The sequence below is a fragment of the Cyprinodon tularosa genome, unplaced genomic scaffold (genome assembly GCF_016077235.1).
Source record: "Cyprinodon tularosa strain WSP-4 unplaced genomic scaffold, ASM1607723v1 ctg580, whole genome shotgun sequence".
NCBI lineage: Eukaryota > Metazoa > Chordata > Actinopteri > Cyprinodontiformes > Cyprinodontidae > Cyprinodon > Cyprinodon tularosa.
Window position 1 is genome coordinate 655,256 of NW_024039319.1, and position 22,488 is coordinate 677,743.

General features: G+C 36.2%; 1 protein-coding gene across 2 annotated transcripts in view; it reads right to left on the reverse strand.

The window, feature by feature from the left end:
• The window catches only part of LOC119797369 (synaptosomal-associated protein 25-A-like), a 54,326-nt gene that overhangs the window by 10,610 nt on the left and 21,228 nt on the right, over positions 1–22,488 (reverse strand). For both annotated transcript variants that reach the window (XM_038306425.1, XM_038306426.1), the window contains exons 2-4: positions 17,979–18,071; positions 15,080–15,121; positions 8,123–8,171 (exon numbers count right to left, since the gene is read on the reverse strand). In XM_038306425.1, coding sequence (XP_038162353.1) covers positions 8,123–8,171; positions 15,080–15,121; positions 17,979–18,050 — 163 coding nt within the window. In that variant the 5' untranslated portion in view covers positions 18,051–18,071. The remainder of the gene's footprint in view (positions 1–8,122; positions 8,172–15,079; positions 15,122–17,978; positions 18,072–22,488) is intronic.

Genomic DNA, 22,488 nt, shown 5'->3' on the forward strand with positions numbered 1-22,488 from the left:
TTTTTACGGAATGACTATGACCTGGATGACTGAGAATCTTCATTAGCATTCCAGAAATTAAACTTTGACAAATGTTTTAATTTAAAAAAAGAGAAAAGAGAGAGAAACGTTTTTTTTACTGATTTCATATTTCCATATTATTATTATTTTGTTTAAGTTTTACAAATTGCTTTCTTTTTAAACTGAGTTTTACATATCGCATTATTTTCACTTTTGGGGGCGGGCTTTCCCCTTGGACTGAGGATCAAAGAAACTTTTCTATTCGTCTACATTGACCGTAGCAACATTTTAACTATTTAAGATAAAGCGTTTGCATTGGGTCTGGACTGAAGAATTTATGATCTACAAAACCAAATTCAAAATAATATAATTCTTAAAATTCAATCTGAAAAAAAAAAAAAGGTAACGTGGAAAAAAAACAAAACTCAGAGAAACCAGTAAACCTCTTTTTGATTAAAAGGATTTTCAAAGTTTTATATCTGGATTTCTATTTTCTGTTCTTTGCTGGCAAAAATAATGAAATAAAATTCCCCCCATACCTACCTCCATTCCAAAGGATATTTTTGATTTTCTTGAGAGGCAGCAGGTAAGTGCCTCCTCCAGAAGTGCATCTGTACATAAAGAGGGTTATTCTTCCACTTCAACTGCTTCACTGCTGCGGATGAATTCATGGCTAATTCAATAAGCTAAAGCTTAACAGCTGAAGCAGGTGAAATAAGATCTCAAACACTAATAAGCAGAAAGTAGATCTGAAGAAACGGAGCATACAGAAATAGTCTGAGCGACAGGTAGAGCTTCTATTATACGCTGTGTTGAGAAAGTATTCACACCTTTAAAACTTTTCCACAGTTTGTTTCATGAGAACTAGAAACTTTAATGTATTTCTTTACATTGTCAATTTATGTGAAAGAATAAACAAAGCAGAGCTTTTACTTTTTAATTTTTTTAAGCCTAAACATGGTGGTATACTCATGTTTTCTGTTGCCTTTGTCCCACCCTGTCACTCCACTTCCTCTCCTAATCCAGACAGTTTCAGGCAGCAAACCGGAGCCAAACCAGTTTATCCCTAAACGCCTGTGTGGTAAGGTTGATCACTAAAATGACTCTTAGTTTAATGTTAATACTTTGCTGAAAGGGGTAGATCTTTATTTTATTTCAATATGTAATAAACTATACCGTAAATAACAATTTCTTAACTATTTTATCACTATTTTATTGGGACTTGATGTGATAAATCAACAAAACGTAGCAGTTGGTTGTGAAGTAGAATCAGTCAATCGCCTTCATTCACAGTGAACTTTTATACAGACGAGGAAAGACAATAAATCTGGCTTCCTGAATAGTGTGGTGTGCATTTACTCTCAGCCCTCTTAAATAAATACCTTCTAAAACCATTCTACTGGAATTATTTTCAGTACATAATTTTTAAAGTTTAGTCAGATTGGATAGAAAGACTGTATACATCTTTTTTGTTTTTTTCAAGAATTCAGATACATTTGTGAATTGAATTAAGGGGCTTATATCATACAAAAGAAACTATTTTTTAGGATTTAAATCTCTTTAAAATGCTATTTTTGCATCATAAAACTTAATGTAGATGTATTGTTTAAATCATTCGGCCGCGTTTGTTCCATCCTCAACAATAGTTTCCTCTATTTCACGGCTCCATTAACAGCTCTAAAAGGAGTTGGCGTGGCAAAGTTAGGAACACGCCAAGAGGATGTAATAATCCCAAAACAATTACAAACTACCTTAAGGGGAAATCACACAACAAAATGTTTTGCATTTTTATATTGGAGCTTGGAATGGACACTTAAGGATGTTTTCCTATGTGACCTGCACTTTGGTTCGGATAGCTTCAAGAACTCTGCTAGAAACCAAAGTAGATTTATGACGTGTTTTAGTCCTTAAACATGACAAAATATCCTCCATGGAAGCAGCTGATTGACAGGAAAAACAATAATTTTAACAGACTTTGTGCTGTTCAAGTGTAAAGCGCTAGCTAAATGCTCACAACATAACTGTATAGCATAGCTTTTCATCAAGAGCAAATTTATGATGCTGATACACCTTGTTGACATCCACAATAAGCTAAATTTTTGATGCAAGCAGTCTTGAAAGTTATTTGATGGTGCACAAGCAAGCCCATGTAGCTCTTTGGCTTATTGATGGCTTATGCGAAGGAGAAAACAAAGCATCTTTCCTCTGGCTTGAACCCATCCCCCCGGGAAATGAGCAATTTATCACAAAATGTATATTTTTTGGTTAAAAAAGCTACATTTCATCATAGATATGCCTAGAGTTGACTTTGGATGGCATAATAAAAGTATGATGTAGCACCTTTAAAGCTGGACTATGACTAGGCCATTGAAACAAATGATTGATCTTCCATTCAAACCATTCTATTACGCTTATTTTTCCATTATCGTCCTGCATTCAGCTCCACCCAGCTTCCATTAAAATCTGATCCACTTCACACCTTAAACCGATGAAAAACTCCCTCACAGAGCATATCTTTCACAGTAGAGATGATGTGCTGAGGATAACATGTTTTTAGCCACAAAGCCTTTTAGATGATGGCTTTTTTTTTCCATTTTGGTCCTATTTGACCCGAGAATATTCTCTCATAAGTTTGAGTCACCAAAGGGATGTAAAGAACTGCAAATAGGATTTGTTCTCAGGCTTTATTTGAATAATTCTTCCATAGAGGTCAGACTTTGGAGCAAGCCTGACTTAATAGAGTTGAGATGTTCTTCCTCTGGAACTGACAAAGAGTATGTGGAAATACAGTCTTTGTAAGATTTCCAAAGCTGTGTTTTAGTTCAGTTTTTGAAATTCTTAAATAAACACTTTAAATTTAGATCTTAAAGTTTGTCAAAGGTGTACCTTTTTTTCATTATGCTGTTCATTCTCTCTGAGACCATCAAAGAGCAGCTGGCTGGAACTGTACTAATATTATGTTGGAAATACACACCACACCTTTCAGAGTTTGTTATAAAATTTCAATTTCTTTCTATATAAAAAATACTCAATACTTTCATCTAAAATTTCATTAAAACACATTGAGGTTTGTGACTGAAATGTCAAGAAATAGGAAAATGTTCTAAAGTTGTGAATACTTAGCAAGGGACTAAACGATGCCAATAATATAACAAAGCTGCAAAATGAAAGCCTGAAAAGATAAAAACCTAACATTAAGTTGTGTGTCCAAGCAGAGGTGGGTAGAGCAGCCAGAAATATTACTCAGTTGGCTTCCCTCAAAATGTACACAGACCCTTGCATTCTTAACTTCATATTTTGGATCTTGTGCTGACATATGGTGTTGTTTGTGGAAAACATAAGTCCTAACTAACCATTTTTGATTTTTACAATTTTCCTTTAGAGTTTTATTTAACCGAGTTCTCCTCCCCAAAATGTAAGTTTTGCTTTTGAAGATCATTGTCAGAAAATGAGTTACAAAAAGTGTAAGAATCTGTGCTTTTTTAAAGTTTTATCTCTACTACAGAAAAACACTGCCAAGTCATTTCTTTCACTTCACAAATTGATTTTCTTGTTGTGTTATTTTCTTACTACCTGTTGCATCAGAAAACTTAGCCACCAACCGCTACCTGAAAATGATTGAACTTACTGTTTACCTCTAAGATACATACTTTAATGCTCAAAGCTAGGAAACTGGAGAGATAATTGTGATCTATACATCTAGAATCATACTTAATCTGGAAACTTACTACTTTTGTATACAGTGATCCTTTGCAGCACATTTCTCTTTATAATAAAGAAGAATAAGTGGCTTCTACTTAAGTCAGTGGCCAACGTCACACAGAGTAAACCAGCAGTAATGACTTTGTGGGATTCTGTAGAAATGAGATTGATTTCATTATAAATAAGATTATTGGTATTCTTCGAAATATAATTAATTCATACTGATTCGTGTTTAGACTATGACTGAGTTGAGAATTTTTGATTCAATTTTTATGTATTCATAACAGAACTCTAAGGGTTCCTTATGTTACTAACAGAGCACTCAATCTGCAGGTTTACTAGTGGTTCCTAGAATTTCTAAAATAAGAACAGGAGGCAGATCTTTTAGTTATCAGGCTCCTCTCTTGTGTGAACAACTACCATTTTTAGTCTTTGAGGCAGACATCCTGTCTACTTTTAAAGCTAGGCTTAAAACTCTCCCTTTTGATAAAGCTTAGAGTAGATTAAGTTATCCTGAGCTATCTCTACAGCTATGCTGCTATAGGCTCAGTGTACTGGAGGATATAGGGACCATCTTTTCTTACACTTCTTTTTCCTGTTTTTCAATATCTGATCATTTAAATTCTATTTTTATGTTCTGTTTTACAGTAGCTTCATCTGGCCTGCTGCTCTGTGTAGCTGTGACACTGTCCTTGAGGAATCCATCAACTGGGCTGCTGGTATCAACAGCTTCATGGTACAGATGAAAGAGTTGGACCTGTTTTTCAGTGCTTAGTCCTACGCTCTGTGTAGTAATTGAGTTAATGTGTTGTGAGTTAACTGCTGTATAAATAAAATGAATGGAACTAAGTTAAATTAAATAGGAAATTTTAATAGAAAGGTTTAAGATTTTAAATTAGCAATATATTATCCCATGTAAACAACTGGAGTGCAGTTGTTTTAAAAAAAAATAAGAATCATAATTTGGAGTTTTAGAGAACAAATTATTGAATTTTGGAATTGCCTATTAAAATGTTAAAAGGGGCTCTATAAATCAGAGTCACAATCCATTAGCTATCACTCCTGTTCAAATGTAGGTCACCGTGCATGTACGAACAAAGGCTCAATAACATCTGAGACCCCTCCACCACAGGTAATAGATCACTGGGAGGAGTGATACATCTCTTCCTATGTGTGAGCTTTGTGTGTGCGTGCACTCTTGTTTGTATAGGGCAGATGAATTAGTCACACCCTGCCTTTAAGCCAACAAGACTGTATTAATGATGACACGCTTGGCAAGCTTTTACAAGGTTTTTTTACCCCTATGACAGGAAGTAAATAATGGGCCAAATCAAACAGAACCTCTAGCAGATTGGAAAAAGTGACATCATTATTGCAGACAGTGTCACATCAAGATTGAAAAAAATAATCAAAAAAGAGGGAGAAAAAGTCAGAAAAAAATCAAACCGCATAAAACAGAGAAACAAAGACAAAGATTGGAATTAAGGCTGAAGTCAGGTATAGAAATACTAGATTGGTGTAGGGAATTATGTCTAAGAATTGATTCGTGACCTGTGATAACAGTTAGCTTTGCACTCTGCAGGAGTTTCACAGAGAAACAAGAAGCAGGGAGAGGAGGATAACACGCTATCTTTTGCCGTGACAGGCCAATTAGGCTGCTCTGTCAGGCACAGAGCAAAACACAAACACCCTGCAAACATATATAACTACACTATGGACCAGTCTTTTAATATATCTGAATACAAACAAAACAAAGTGATTGTGGTTTTGTGTTAAAATCAACTAAAATCAGTCATTAAATGTAAACCTGGATATAAATTGAAATGTAAGTCTTCAAACTGCCATGCAATTACTCCAAAGTTAACTTGGTTTCCAGTTTTTGAGCTCAATGTTGTTTCAAAGCTTTGCATTTGTGTAGCCTAATGTAAAGTTTTAAAATAATACATGGCTGTGAATGTCTAAGACTAGGTTTAAATGTTCCTTTTTTGATAAAGCTTAGAGTGACTGAGGTTATCTTGGAGTATCTCTACAATTATGCTGCTATAGTCTTAGGTTGCTGGAGGACAATAATACGATCATTTCTCTCTCTGCTACATTCTACTTCTATTCTCCGTTTTTGCAAAAATTTTTAGATTACCTTTTATCTTCTTGGTTTGGATCTTGCCATAGTAGCTTTATCTGCTCTAGCATTTTTATGACGCTGTCCTGACGGTAGGCATAGGCCATAGATGAATATAACCTCTTTACAAAGCAAGAACTTCTCCTTCAACTCCTGACAAATAATATCTTACATGAATTGTTTGCAGAAAGCCTGAAGTCCTGCTTTTTTTTTTTGAAGATTTTCCTAAACATCATCATATTACCTGTTATTGTCTGTTTTTCCTTTGAACCTGAAATGTAGGGTTTGTGGTTGAAGTGTAAACATTCAGTGTTCCGTTAAGCCATCTACAGCTCCTAGGATCATTTTGCATCCCTTTTTGCAAAGGATGTATTATTTTGTTTTCTATTTTGTGCAGCACACATCTTTTTTTCATTCTCTTACTAAAAGTAGCAAAAACATGTAATCTTGAAAAGTTATGTGAATTACATAACTTGCACTTCTTCTGAAATTCTGTACAAACATTTACTTAGGAACAAAAGAGCTTCATCCTGAATCTCTAGCGCTGTATTTACCGTGGCTTTCAAACAACTTACACTTCTTGAGCCCATCTACATCTTGTTATGCTTCAACTAAAGATTTCAACATATGTATTTAATTGGGATTTAATATTTGACCAACAGGAATTGGTGAATAAGAAAATGAAAAATTATTCATAGCTTTTCCATTGTAACCTTTTTTTTTGTGCTAATGCATGTGTCTGAGTCAATAATTTACAGAACCGCTTTTCGTTGCAGCTACACAATCAGGGCTGTTTGGGGAAGGTCTACATTCGTTTTGCACATTAAAGAGTAATTTTTTTTTTCTTCTAAGTTAGATACAGTAGCTTAAGCATTGAGAACTTGAACACTGATTTTCTTGCCTTAATATGGATTGGAAGGCTGGACTTTGACTTTCTAATGAATATATGAGCGATGGATGTCTGCAGCTCGCCAGAGTAACCGTGAACAATTTCTCTCCTTTCCCAACCTTTTTTTAATCACAGTGAGTCTGTTTTCTCACTGGTTTTAAAACAAACTTCTGAGATGTTCATAGAATTATGTTTACACATATGTATATGCAAGTAAAGTGATTTCTGATTAGCTGACTTCTTAAGGCAGCTAGTTGCACCAGATTTTATTAATTTGGTTTCGAAGTCAAAGAGACACACTTTGTAGCTTTTAAGTTGTGCACCATGTGTCCCTCTCCTCCCTATGTGAAGTTGAGTTTGCTCAGTGTTGGTCCATCCCAGAAAATTTCAATAAAATACATAGATTGAAGTTTGTGGTTGTTATATGACAAAAAAGTTCAAGCGACCTGAGGTCATATTTGCAAGGCCCTGTTTGCTTAACAAGTTTTCAAAGAGTCTCAGGTTTGCTTTGTTCATAGATGTATTGTTGTTTTTGTCATTTTAAAGTACTTAGAAATAATTATGAATCTATCCAACACAACAATTAGGCATTAAAATATAATCTAATCTGCAAAGTGGAATCAGTGTTTCTACACATAATATAATGAAGAATCAGCTGTTTAGTGCTGAAATTCTGAAAAAAAAACACAAGAGACTAGAGAGCAAAGGAGACAATATGTGACTAAAAAACCACAATAATGCAATAAAATAAATCTCTTTGTACATTCTATGTAAATATAAGTTGGGTTTAACATGCTGGTCCATGTGTGCTCCGTAATAAATGGATGATTGCACAACTGGCACATCATTTAGTGATGATGGATCTTTCTCATTTATTTTAACAATGTTTAGCAGTTGAAACAGCTGCCACAGCTTAGCTCAAGATGGAGATAAAAAGAAGATTCTGATAGTTAGGTTAAATGGTTAAAAATCCAATTCAGTGGAAGCGGAAATTTACTGACTTCCAATCACCAAAAAGGTCAAACAACTCATCCTAAACTATACATAGTTTTGATATGACTTAATAAATACAGATTTATAAATATATCTTTGATGTTGCAAATCTAACTGATGGTTAAAACTAAAGAATGTCCTGACAGGAGCTGTGATCGCTGAGAATCTAGGATTATATGGAGCATTTTGTCTGCTTGAAGCAGACCCACAGCAACATGCAGGATTATCTTCTTTGTCATGTTAGCACAGAATCTGGTTAATGTTTGCTCTCCACATAATAACTGCAGAGGAAATAAAATGAATCTAATGTATTTTATATTCTAGTGCTTTGATTGATGTATAGGCAGGGAGAGCGAATCAGGAGCAGGGAAGACTCGATCAAAATAGCCGCGTTCAGTAATCTCTCCTTCTGGACTTACCTCCCTGCTCGTCCAACATGACCAGAGTCCTGATGCCGGCATCTTTACTCTAACAGACGGACAGATGGAGAAGTCCGGACAGGGTGGAAAGGAACAGAGAGAAAGACAAAAAGGAGGAATAAAAGTGAAAGATGAGTAAAGGCCAACAAAGCAAAACGGAGCAGATCTATCAAGGCAGCAAAGGCTGCTTAAATTACATTTGAAATCACATTTATAAAGCTGATCCCGCAAAAAAAAAACAGCCTTATTGAAGGAAGTGCTGACATTAAAGATTTTCGAAAAAATGTTGGGACCCTTCTGAAGGGCAAAACATTTCATGTTCTTCGATTTCTCTTTTATTTAGGTTCATGATGTTTAAGTGACTGCAATTATCAAGAAAATGCTTGTTATGGCGTTATAGTGATATAACTGATTTTAAAGTGAAGATTTAAAGAAGTAATCGGCTAGAAAAATCTGACTTTTTTCATCTGCGTTGGGCTTCAGTAAAATCCTGATGTAAAATCCAGAGAGTGATTGGACCATCAAAATCCCCAGCAGCCCGCTCCCCACAATGCGCTCCTTTAGTCCTCCTCCTGTATGGCTGTCAACGCTGGAAGGGTGCAAACATTAGCCACCTTGCTAACAGCATTCCTTTTCCAACGTTTTATAGTGATTAAACTGTCACAAGTACAGAGAAATGAAATCAACTCTCTGCATTTAACCCATCCTCTTGGGGAGCAGTGGGCTGCCATTGTGCGGCACCAGGGGCCTCAACAATATATGGCTTTGCACAGCAAACAGGCTCCAAAGCGCCATTCTTGAATATTCAGAGGAGTAGAAAAGGACATAAGTATTAATCCAACATGTTCCTGCAGACATTATTGGGCTAAAATTAAATTTTTAAATGATTTGTTGCATTCCCAGAGAGTCAGATACATCAGGAATAAAATATTCTGAAATGATGACTCAGACAGGTTGCAATGAAAACGCATTACTGCAGCGTGTCCATGCTGTTGTTTCTCTCTGCACGAGCGTCATCATCTAATAACACACTTCAATGAGCAAACGATAACTGCGCTAACCACCATGCAAATCACTAAACAACAGTTTTTCTCTCTCTGGGCTCTTTTCTCATTGCTGATATTGAAATCTTGAGGCCATTCAGTTCATGCATGACTTAATTTTCATCAAAATGTGAAATGACCTTCTTAGAACAGTTATAGATATATATGAGGTTTTTTTTTTTTAAGTCTGCTGATTGTCTTAGGATAGAATAAATAAAAATAATTATGGGGTTTGGTGACTGATTTGTCTTTCTGGAAGACTGAAAATTAAATTCAGAAAATAAATTGTCTTTGTGAATAATTTTAGAGGCAATTGATGATTGCTTATCAAGAAAGAATCATAGGAAATTACAGGTATTAAAGGTAGACAGGTTGTGATTTTTCAAAACTACAGGACAGGATATCTGACTATGCCAGCTGGCATCCTCTATGGTGGCATCACTCATTTATGTACAGCCAGCACGCCCAACACACACACATTCAGGTCTTTTTCACACCTTACACTGAGTCACCTGGTCTTGTCCTTAAATAATCATACAAGAATATGAACATGAAAGCACCTTGTTATGGATTTATTTTGAATCACATTTTTTCTTTGCTTTTAATGCCGGTGCTTTTTCTAAAGCGAACCGTCATTCTTTAAAAGTAAACACAGCTTGCACTCTTAAATTTTCTCTTTGGATTTTTTTTTTTTTTGGATTGTTTGTTTCTACGTTCAGTCAATAAAACTGATTTTGCTTACAATCAGTAGACACATTTGTTGAGTTTTACTGCCACTCTTTCTGGGAATCATGCATCCCTGGATGAAGGTGGTTCTTCTCTGGATTAACCCCCACAAGCTGGATTCAAGGATTGACAAGAGCCCCCTCTAACATAAGTCCCTGTCCTGTAATATTCAAGCCTCAGTCAAATTTCCTACGGTCCCTGAACTGATCACTGTGATCTCCCCTTCAGACTTTCCAGTTCCGGTTCATCAGTCCACTGAGTTCCAGATCCAACTTCGGTATTTCATCTACATTTAATAAACCTGTTAAAACGTTTTTCCTTGGTCTCTGAGTGGTTCTCTGCATCTGGGTCAGATCACTTAAATCAATCATGACACAACTCCGAATTCTCTCGAGTGATGCCCGACTTTACACTAGTGAATAAAGTGAATGTGATTGGTCAATTATCAATTCAGTTCAATTCAATTCAGTTTATTTTTATAGCGCCAAATTCACAACACATGTCATCTCAAGGCACTTTACAGTTCAACCAGATCATACAGTCAAATTGATACAAAGTGTTCTATCTAAGTAAAACCAGTTGATTCATTGAATCATTGATTCAAATACAATCCCTCAAACTAAGCATGCTTGTAGCGACAGTGGAGAAGAAAAATTCCCTTTTAACAGGAAGAAACCTCCAGCAGAACCAGGCTCAGTGTGAGCGGCCATCTGCTGAGGCCGACTGGGGTTCAAGGAGACAGAAGCAGAGACACAAAAAGCAGCTGTAAAAGGCGGCCCCGTCCAGGAAACACACAGCCAAGCAGACAAGCTACAAGGCAGCTCCCATGTCAGAGGATGAAGAGAGCACATCCACTCATTCATGGTCAGAGAAACAGGACCACACCGGAAAACAGGCCGATCTCCAGCATCTATAAACAAGGGTCGATCAAAGGGGGTCGATCCATTTTTTATTTAGAGGAGGAAAGCGGGGACGAAGATGTTGTGGAAGAGGACGCCAGGGCGGCAGAAGCTTGGTTTGGTGTAGAAGGCTTCCAGCCGTCCATGTTTGAGCCCTTGCCTCGCAACGCTGCCAGTTCTGTTAGCTCTACGCCTGCCGAAGACACAGACGTCCATCCCGGTGAACACTGGGACGCAACTCAATGGGAGTAAATTGTTCTTATTTCTTATTTGAACCGTTGCCTATATTAGCTGCGACATGGGAATCAAGATGCTTTGATCGTCAAAATGTGATTGACAGATGACTGTTGATATATGATTGGCTGAATTTAGGTGTTCAGGCTGACATAGAACTAACTGGCCTGCAGAAGATAACGAGAAAAAAATATGATTTTAAGAAATTTTCTAACTTTGACATTTAAATATGACTTCCATACGACTTTAAAACTATGTTTTACAGATCACATCATGGGACGGAGTGAGGAGGAGGACGCATTGGTCTGCATGGATGTTAGCGACATTTGTACCGGGCTTGGAGTGAAGGGAATTAGATCAGTAAAACGCAATTTGAAAGGAACACAATTTATGAAACTCTTCTGAAAAAGAAAAAAAAAAGAAAAAAAATGTAAAATCTGAGAAAGAAGTTTAAAAATACTATGCAAGAGTTTAGATCAAATCCTGTAAACAAATTAGATCTTAATACAGCAACAAAACAAGAGCTTAAAAGAATTCCCCTTTGCACACACGAAGCCATCTAGGTTCAAAGGTTATAAAATCCACTTTCCTGCACTTGTGGAGCTCACAGGCATGATAATCTTCTCATGACAGAGAGTGTCCTGAGCTTCCAGCAGCAAAATGACAGATTAGCTCGAACCATTCATGCATAAAGCAACCAGTTCAACATTTCAAAGATCAGAGAAGAAAATGTTTACTTTTTTTCCATGAGCTAAACCTGTTTTTTTTATTTTTTATTTTTTTCCTGAAGTGAGGCTTTTACCATATATATGTTTTTAATTAAAGAACACAGATAAATGTGTCATCATAGAAGAAATTGTAATTTGTTAAAAAACCAACTATCTCTGAGGTGGCTGTGAAAATATTGAACTTGAAAAAAGTCTTTATAGATATATAACAGAAAAAAATATATATTTTTTTGCTTTTAGCAGACAAAACATAATTGTCAGTACACTTTGTGTTTTTTAGTAAAGCACAGGTAAAGTGTATCAGTTCTTCACCCGGCATTGTGAATCCTCAGATTTTAATCCTTCTAAGATATTTTATTTAAAAACAGGTTGGATTTAAAGTAAACTATGCCAGGCCTAAACAAACAGAACTGACATGAGGAAACAGAACCAGAGTGCTTTCACTGCTCTGATCGCTTGCCAACTTATTCAATTAGCATAAGCTTCACTATAAGCCCTCTGAGCAGCGGTCACAGTGTACCAGCACGTGTTTAAGGGTATCCCAGAGTATCCTGCACGTAGGAAAGCCATCTGCAGAGCTGCTTTGTGACAGATGTATAAACTACTGACTCCAAGTAATACTCAAAATTCTCAAAAAAATAGCACTAAAAACTTCAACAAATCTCAGGACATTTAGGAAGGAATAAGCAGGATTCTCTCAGCATTATTTATCATGAAAGGTCGGATATTCATCCAGTAAATGAAAAGCCTTATCTCTGGTGGAGATAAGGGTTCAGGTTGGCTGCAGGCCTTGGTTCATCACTCTATCTGCTGTTTGGTCGTATTAAAAGATAGAAGCCTGTCCAGAGGCTGGATTAAGGTTATGTGTCTGAAAGAGCTTCACATATGAAAATAACAAGAGGTCCAACATACAGAACTGTTAGGAATATAAAATGAAAAAAACTGAAAAACTAGTAGTTAAAGGTTATAAGCTACAACTATAAGCAATCAATTTTCTAAAATAATACTAAATAAACAGTGCAGATTAAAAGTATTATTTTTTCTGAAAAAGGGATATAAATAATTGTTTTGTATAGTTAAAGTCATAAGGAAGTCATATTTAAATGTCAAATCATTCTGGCTCAAACATGTATATAAATGTTCTCTTTATCAGACCATATTGTCCCAAAAGTTAGAAAATTTCTATAAAAAAAAAAAAGTCCTGTCTTACAATCTGTGGTTTTTTTTCATTATCTTATGCAGGCCAGTTCGTTATACGTCAGCTTGTACACCTAAAATCAGCCAATCATATATCAACGGTCATCTGTCAATCAAATTTTTTTTGTCATAGCATCTTAATTAATATGTTGCAGCTAATATACGCAACGGTTTAAATAAGAAATCAGAATCATTTCCTTTGCCATTGAGTTGCGTCCCAGTGTTCACGGGGATGGACGTCTGTGTCTTCGGCAGGCGTAGAGCTAACAGAACTGGCAGCGTTGCGAGGCAAGGGCTCAAACATGGACGGCTGGAAGCCTTCTACACCAAACCAAGCTTCTGCCGCCCTGGCGTCCTCTTCCACAACATCTTCGTCCCCGCTTTCCTCCTCTAAATAAAAAATGGATGACGGAGGAGACTCATCCACGACCTCCGATAAACCAGCCACAACTAAACTTACTTGCCAGAACAATCCCGCCCCCCTCGTGAAACGACCAATCACATTCACTTTATTCACTCGTGTAAAGTCGTGCACCACTCGGGAGACTCCAACTGCAACCGTTGGAAGAGTCGCTTCCCTACAACTTTTAAAAGTGCAAAATATTTACTTCTAGTTATGCAAACGTAGACACAAATGGATTCTGCAGCGATAGAAACAGTTGCTGAGTTTAGCAGCTGCTTCCTGCGAAGGCCGGATTCCTCGGCAGATTACATCATAGCCGGGTGCCGTGTTTGGAATGGAAGACTCCTCGTTATGTGGCCGACAAATGCAGCCTCCTTTTTGCCCGTTTTTGAAGGACCGGTCCTTTGTATCCTCCGTAGCCTAGAGTATCCCGTGATTCACTGCGAGTCCAAGCAAGCCGGCTGCTCCGCTCTCAGAGGAACAAGGTATTGGCGCAGAACAGTGGTGAATATTGGAAGTACAGTTTAATATAATACAAGTATGTGAATAGTTCCATCTGAAATTAATAAAAATAGTTGTTGTAAATGGAAATTATGTCATATCTGTGGCGGGAAATGTTTGGTTCATTGAAAGATTTTATGTGTCCCTGTGAAAACGGGTTTGGCTGAAAGTTAAGCTCAGATTCCAATATTTCTGCAGTGTGGGGATTATAATTGTGATATCTGAGACAACGGTACTGCTGCTGAAGCTCCTCCAAAATGTTTTTAACATCCAGAACAGTAGTAAGAAGTTCAGCATCCATTCTTTGCCTGCTTTGTGTGTCAACTGTCACGGTTACTGGGTGACAGATGGTACGCTATGGAAGGGCCGGAGACAGACTTCAATTTATAAAGTGAAGACATTATTTCAATTTTCAAGGTAGCATGTTCTTATTACATTTTCAAAATTCATTCATAGTTTTACATATGTTTTCAATTATCTATCCATTTTCCATCCCTCTTCTCCCAGCGTGTGTTGGCGAGGTGTGAATGAGAGCGAGAGGCGGGGCACACCCCCACCAGTCCATCACAGGGCAACACAGAAACAAACAGGACAAACAAACATTCACAGACACACTCATAAGGAGAATCTAGAGAAGCCAGTTAACCTAACAGTCATGTTTCTGGACTGTGGGAGGAAGCCGGAGTACCCGGAGAGAACCCACGCATGCTCAGGGAGAACATCCAAACTACCTGCAGAAAGACCCCGGACCGGATATCCACCCAAAACCTTCTTGCTACAAGACAGCACCACTAAACTGCCCATTTTAATAACATTTTGTCTGATGTTATTTAATCGAAAATGTATTAGTTTTTATAATTTAATGATATGTAGATTAGAAAACTAAATGTTACATCTACTTTATTTCATGGTACATGTATTTCTTTTATTAATTACAATATATATATATTTATTAGATATTTGACCCTCCATATGCAGTATTATCAGCTTATTTTGGCTTGCATAGCAATGTTCATGCATTTTAAGACAAAATAATGTTATCTTTTGTAGAAATGTCTGCTGAAATGTTCTTTAACTAGAAATCTAGTTAACATGTAGAGCTGAAGTACGGCATATTATAGGACCGTAGTACATTTGCAAAAGTTGAAATGAAAATGTTACGACTGATGATTATCGAATTCTCTGTAAATGTCAACAGATGCATGTTCCTGATAGACTGGACTCACCTCCTCGACCAGAGCCAGCATACGCCGAGTACTCTCCAGGGACTGCAAACACACAAAGAACAAATTAGCTGAGAGCCCAAAAAGCAGACAGAGATGCACATTCCAGGATCTGCAATGAAGATCTTAAGGACATCTCAAAGACTTTTATTGGAAAAAGATAAATTCCTAAGACTCTTTGGTAATAAGCTGGAGAATAGAAAAATAAATGATGTGGACAGATCTCCTGATATAATTAAGATGGGTTATTCACCATCTCTTGTCCAACAGGTTAATTGAGTGATTTCTACCTTTCTTTAGCTAATCCTCCAGGATCTTTTCCAAAGTAAATCATTTCTTCAGCTATAATTCCTTGCATTTCTAAGCCCTGATACCTCTTTTCCCTCAGAATTTCTCATCTAGCGTATCCTCCTCTGCCTCTCTAACATTTAAACCATTTTCTCCATCTATGGCCGCCTCTCGCTCGGCTCTGCATTATCTCCTCATAAATGTTTAATACGTCCATCTAAGCCAACCTATTATTCTGATGCACTGAAATATCTTTTCTTCCTGAAATCCTCTCAACTCATTAAAGAGGCCAAAGTTCTTTCTTATCCCACCTACAAGGATTTACATTCCTGACAGAAAAAAAGAGCCTTTGAGGAGCAGCTGCTGAAACAAGGAGTCGTTGAATTATTAGAGCGACTGTTTCTGAAAGCCTCTGAGCTTTTGCTGAACATTTGTGTGTCCTTATAAGAACGGGCCATTTTAAAATGTCAAATTATAACTGGCATGTCACAAAGCACTGCTCTTTTCAGAGGAGACCACATTTAGAATTGTCTGCTGCCTCAGGGAGGGAATTTTGCTCCATTGTTGTTCCAAGAACACATTTTGCAGATTGAATTAAAAAAGAAAACACCTTTTTTTAAATGGTAATTTGGACCAAAAAAAAGAAATATATTCCAAAAAAGATCTTCTAAGAAAGAAATTCTTTGTGGTTTTTAAGACATTTTACTTTTTCCATAATAATTTTCTTTAATTCATTTTTTTTTTACTGAATTCATATTTCAAATATTCATATTCAAATTTCTTTTTTTTCTAATTATTTCATTATTCAGATTAATTATTTCAAATGTTATTTAAAATTAAATTTTTTCAGATTGAGTCTGAAGATGCATTTATTAGTCTGCATGGAGGCTGATAATGAAATAAACACTAATTATAGCCTTCAAGTTGGTTTGTTCACCAACACCATGACGTTTCGCGCCACACCCCCTTCCTTAGACTTAAAACAGCAGGGATGGCAGCCAGAGTATTTCATTGGTCAATGTGTGTAACAGTGTATGGAGAGCCATTTCAGCCAAAATTAAATAAATAAATAAATGGGTGAAATAAATAAAAAATGTGTTAAATAAATAATTTAGTTTTTTCATTAAACCAATTTTTAATTTATTTATTTTTCATATTATCAATTTCCCAATTTCTCTTTTTCATTTATCTATTTGTCATTTATCCCTTTATCCATTTACCCATTTTTCATTAATCCAATTCTCATTTAACCACTTTTCAATATCCCTTTTTCATTAAGCCAATTTTTTTATTTATTTATTTTTCAGATTATCTATTTCTCAATTTCTGTTTTATCTGTTTTTCATTTATCTATTTTTCATTTGTCCATTTTTCATTTATCCCTTTATATTTTTGTATGTAAGGTTTCTGTTTCTGTTATGTTTTTCTTTTGATGATCACTTTTGCTTTGCTCTTTGTTTTATAGTTTTTTTATGGTTTGATTCTTATTTTGTTGTGTTCTTTGGGTTTTTCTCAGTTACTGTCTCAGTCTTGGTTCTGTTATATTTTCTTTTTAGTGTTCAGTTTTTCTTTACTCCTTGTTTTCTAGTTTTAGTGGTTTTATTTTTATTTTTGCTGTATTTCATTCTTAGTTACTGTTTCAGTCTTGGGTCTGCTTTGTTTTTCTTTTGAGTTTTCTGTTTTGCTTTACTCCATGTTTTATATTCTTTGTGGTTTAAATATTATTTTGTTGTGTTTTCTAGTTATTTCCAGTCTTCTAGGTTTTTTATTTGTTCCCCTCTGCTGCCCTCTTGTGTTCTCCTTTTTCCCTAGCTCTTTTCCTCTCCTGCCCTGTGCTCACCTGTTCCCAATCTGCTCATTAGTCTTCTCTTTGTCTCAGTCTCCTTTAAATGCTCTCCCTCTTCAGTTCTTGTTTGCTGGGTCCTCGTCTAACCTTGTCTGTCTTCCTCCAACTTGTCTCTCTGAGCCTTCCTCCTGGTTACAGTTCTTCCCCTGATGACTCCGTGTTTTTTTGGGTAACGTTTGACTTTTTTTTTTTTTTTTTTTTTTTATGGATCTCCTGGTTTCCTGTTAATTTAAACTTTGTTTACATTTTGGATTTTTGGATAACCTACCTCTGTTTTCAGTTCTTTAAATTCATCATTAAATTTACTTACAATTCACCTCTGCCTTCCTGCCTCTGCTTTTGGGTCCTCAACCCATAACCAAATCCTGACACTTTGCATTGGGGTTGTGGTGTAGAGAACGGGATCTGTGAACCACTATTTGAAATTACTGCAATTCATAAAACTCAATCTGAAAATATAAAAATAAATAAATACCTTTGATAAAATAAAAAGCTACATGTCAAGAAAATTTTTTTTCTTTTTTTTTTGATGAAAATTTTAAAGTTTCATTGCTGGATTGCAGTTTTATTTTTTTATTTCCATTTAAAAAAACATGTTTTTTTTTGTTTGCACTAATAATGAAACAAAATTCCCTCCATACACCCACCATCTACTTTTAATTTTGTATATATTCAATCTACTTTATTTCTTTCACTAAGAGCAGGCAGAACACCGGAAAATTATTCGGACAAAAACAGAAAAAAGGTGAACTAAGTGTCTAAATGTACCTCATCGGTGATCTGGTCTGCACGTGTCTGCAGGTCGGCCAGCTCATTGCGCATGTCCGCTTCGTCTGCCATTATGACTGCTGAACTTCACTTCTGTCAAAAGAAACAGGAGAGACAGAAAACCATAAAGGTTAGCATGGCGGTCGGTCCATCCCTGCTTTTCCAGGAGCGATCGATAATTAGTTTTGTATTGATCTGCTTCTCCTTACGTAATTGAGTTTCTGAATTACTATTGCCTTATTTAGTTTAGTTTCATTGCTTAATTTCTTTTGGCATTTACTGTCAAGTTTCTCTGCCCTTTAGACTGTTTGCTCTGTTTCAATACATTTTTTTTTTAAGTTCCTATATCTACTTTCAAACCTAAGACATGTGATCACCAAAAAGACCAAGTGCTAAAAAGATCGATCAGATTACTAAAAGAAAGGGGTACATAGAAAGATTTTGGGGTTCAACAAGATATCTTAAAATAGCCAAGAATACCACAGATAACCCGGCAGAGAAGAAATAAAATAAAATAAAAACATATTAGGCATGTCAAAGTTAAAATAGATTGTCACCTCATTCCAAAAAAAACATTCTATTATTTTCTTGCTCCTAATTAAAAGGCCATGCTCCACGCTTTGAATATTATCAACGATAGTCATCTACTGTTTCAATAGGAGGAGGAGCCATAGTTTAGGCAAGGTGTGTTAACTCTCTATTGCATAATTCAATACCAAGACAATTCAAAAGTGCTTTACATTATTATAGCGATAAAATAAAAATAAAAGTTGTCTGGGAGGTTGATACATAGTCAGCAGTTTCTAGCTGTAGTAGCTAAAGCTGTGAGCTAACCCTATATCTCTCTTCCTTTGGTCGGAAGATTATTACCTTAGTTTTGTTTTTATTCAGTTAGAGAAATTGATGGTGCATCCATATATTGATCTGTTCTAAGCATCTAGCCAACGCTCTGATGGGTTCATAGTCACCTGGTAACAAGGCTGTGTGTCGTGTGCATAGTTATGGTAACTAATCTGGTTGTCTGCTATAATCTAAGCATGTAGATGTTAAATAGTAAGGGCCCAAGAATGGAGCCTTCAGGAACCCCACATGTGATTTATCTGCTCTCTGATTTAGTTGTTCCCTACAGACACATAGAACTCCCTGTCCTTCAGGTAGGATTTATACCATTCCAGATGCTCTAATAAAGTCAAGTGATCAACAGTATCAAACGCTGCACTGAGGTCCGATAATACCAGCAATGTGTTTCTTTCAGAGTCTGCTGATGAAGATTCTCAGTCATCCAGGTCATAGTCATTCCGTAAAAATTTAAAAAATATCCACTGGACTTGGTTTCCAAGGTTTGAAGACGTTTCCAGATGGAACCAAACGACCCATTCATCGGTTACCATTTGCATGTTTCCAAGCGATACAAGGCTTTGTCTATATAAGACTCAAACTCACTGCGGATCCAGACACTTGAATTGAGAAAGCTTCCTGGAGAGGTGGAGAAACGTCTTCAAATCTTGGAAACCAAGTCCAGTGGATATTTTTTGAATTTTTACGGAATTCTTTCAGAGTCTGATTTTATATGGATGTCATTGAACACCTCAATCAGGGCAGTTTGTGTACTTTGGCTGGAACGGAAACCTGATTGGAAGACATTAAAGCGTCATTGTTAAGAAGGTATTTAACTGTTGAAACACAACTTTTTCCATCTTTCTGATGAAGGGGCAGTTTGAGATGGGTCTGTAGTTCAAGCTTCTCTTTTTCAACCATGATTTGATAACTAGACCTTTCTCTCTGCTATCATTGTGATTTTTAGGATATATCTATCAGCTTTTGATGTATTTGAGCTTATAATCCCTGAATAAAAAGATAAGCGACAAAATGTGATGCTATATCCCAAAACCTCTGACAATCTGATGAACTTCCTCTCAGAAGATGAGCCACCTAAAAAAGAGTCGCCAGCAGAGCAACGGCCACATCCCTGCCAGCACACGAGTGAAAGACCATGTTTACATACTTATTTAAAAAATGCCTGTTACAGTTTTACCTGGAGATATTGCTCCATATTTTTGAGTTTGTAGAAGTATATTGTACTTTATTTGTAGGTGTATTCTCCTTAAAGGTATAGTGGAGGATGTTGGGTGAGTTTTTTCATAAATACGTGAAAATCCTCCACTATACCTTAAACATAAATCCTGAAGTGAGCCTTTGACCTTTTTCTCTTAGACTTAGACAACTTTTTCTATCATTTTGTATACACAGCGTGTATTCCAAACAAACTTTTGTTTAGTACAGCCTTTCAGACAGTAAATGAACATTTTCATTCCATAAAGTGCACCAAAGTCAAATGTAAACAGTGTTGGAGAAAAAACATGGTAAAGAAAATGCATTGATATGGAAGTTCAGAGCATTAATATATATGGTGCAAATATGCAGTATTTTTGATTTGATGTTATCAGTTTGATGCAGAGTCTGTGACATGATCTAGAGTTTCTTCAACAGTTCAGCTGTCTGATGGCGTTGAGGAAGAAACTGTTGCAGAATCGAAATATAAAAACTGTTGCAGAAACCGAACATAAAGATAAAAATTGAAACTGTAAAATTTGATGAATAAATAAAATATATGAAAAAACAAAATCTGAGCAAAAACAATACTGCCAATCCATTTTTCTAAATGTCATTTCTGGATTGCGTTTTCTTTCTTGACTTACATTTACAAAACATGTTATTTACTTGCAACAATAATGGAACAAAATTCACTCCATATAACGATGGCCTGAGATTCCTAAGCTAATTACACTTGCATGTTATTTTTTGAATACTAGCGTCTATAAATAGCCAAATGCCATTGTTAGGCTCAGTGCTGAAAATACAAGCAGAAGGGCATAATAATGAAGAAAGAGGCAAAGGAGAAGAACATTTGTCAGGAGGATGGAGTACCAGAACCACATGCACAGAGGTCAGAATGAAGCCGACAAAGGCTGAGGGGATTGGGACACAAAAAGATCAGCTATGATTCCTTCCTTCCTTTCCTGTCTCACACTCTGCTTCACTCTCTATCTCTGTCTCATTCAATTAGGACTTTAACAAGGCAAATAATGTGATCTGCTTCAATCAGAGCTCATTTGTGAGTATAACACCTTTAGTTTCGACTCACACTTGAGAATTTTCGCTCAAGCGTAGCTTGATATAAATTTAACAACCCAACAGCTTGCAGCGCAGCCTCATTAAAGCTTTATGTGATTTAATCTAATGCATCATAGAGTGTATGAAAGGAACTGAAACACTGCTGCTTCAGGAACTGTATCGAGGAGTTTTTAATAGTCCAAAATTGCACAATTGAAAATAACTTGTCAAAAGTTAAAGTTTGCAGGTTTTTCATTTTAACCTTGGTTTTTGGTTCATCTCCTGAATTTATCCATCAGTAAGGAGATGTCTGAGGTGAGCTGACGAGTCACAGCTGGATGTTTGATAAAGTACCTCCTTGTTATGTCTCACCTTCTCTCCGTATGACTCTTTCCTCCTTCCCTGCGGAGTCGTCATGCCGGTTAATAATTGAACATGTGTCGGGGAGAGAGATGGAGGGAAGAGGCAGGAAAAAATGCTGCACTCAAAGTGCTTCTACCCGCTCATATGCTCTCTCTCTCTCTCTCTCTTCATATGTATCAGGGTGTGTTAGTTGCTGTCTATTGAGCCTGGCAAGGAAAAAATGAAATATTTATGTAGGAATTTTTGTCTTTTAGCAATTTGACTGATGCTGTTTACCTTTAACAATGTGTCCATATACTGTCTGAAAAGCTGTACTCAACAAAATTTTGTTTTGTATACACAACTGACTTTATATGAATCTAACACCACAGTGAAAAGGTGAGTGCTGTTTTTCACTCTTGACTGTTATGTTATTCTTATAAATTTTTTCTAAGGTCCACATTTGTGTGACCATTTTTTTCTACAATGTTTTTGCTGTTTTAAACACCAAAATGTCTCCATTGTGGGACAATAAAAGGGATTTTCTATTATATTCTAATTTGGATAAATAGGTTTGATCTAATTCTGCAGGTTATTCTTCTTATTCTTATATTGACTAATTCCTGAAAGTAAGAGCAGTATGACAGCCTTTAACAACATAAACAAGTCTTAATACAAGTGTATTTACCCTCAATTTAGTAATCTCAGTTAAATGTGACAATTTGCCAATGGAATTAGTATTTTTACTCTTAAGATAAGATAATTAGTTAAAGGAAAATTCTGGTTTTTAACACTTTTAGCCCATTTTCTGTAGTGTCCAGGATGAAATCGAATGATTGACACCAAAATGTTGACGATTGGTCCTGTCTCTGCTATTTGGCTCATGCAGGATCCCCCCCTGGCTGCTTCAGAATGGCTTCCATAGTGCATGTCCGATAATGTCCTTAAAACAACCTTAAACGTTCTTTTTTTAAAATATGCTACTCACCGGGTCGTCAGCGCTGTTCAATGATGTTCCAAAAAAAGTTTTGTGAAGAAAAAACGTTCCTGTAGT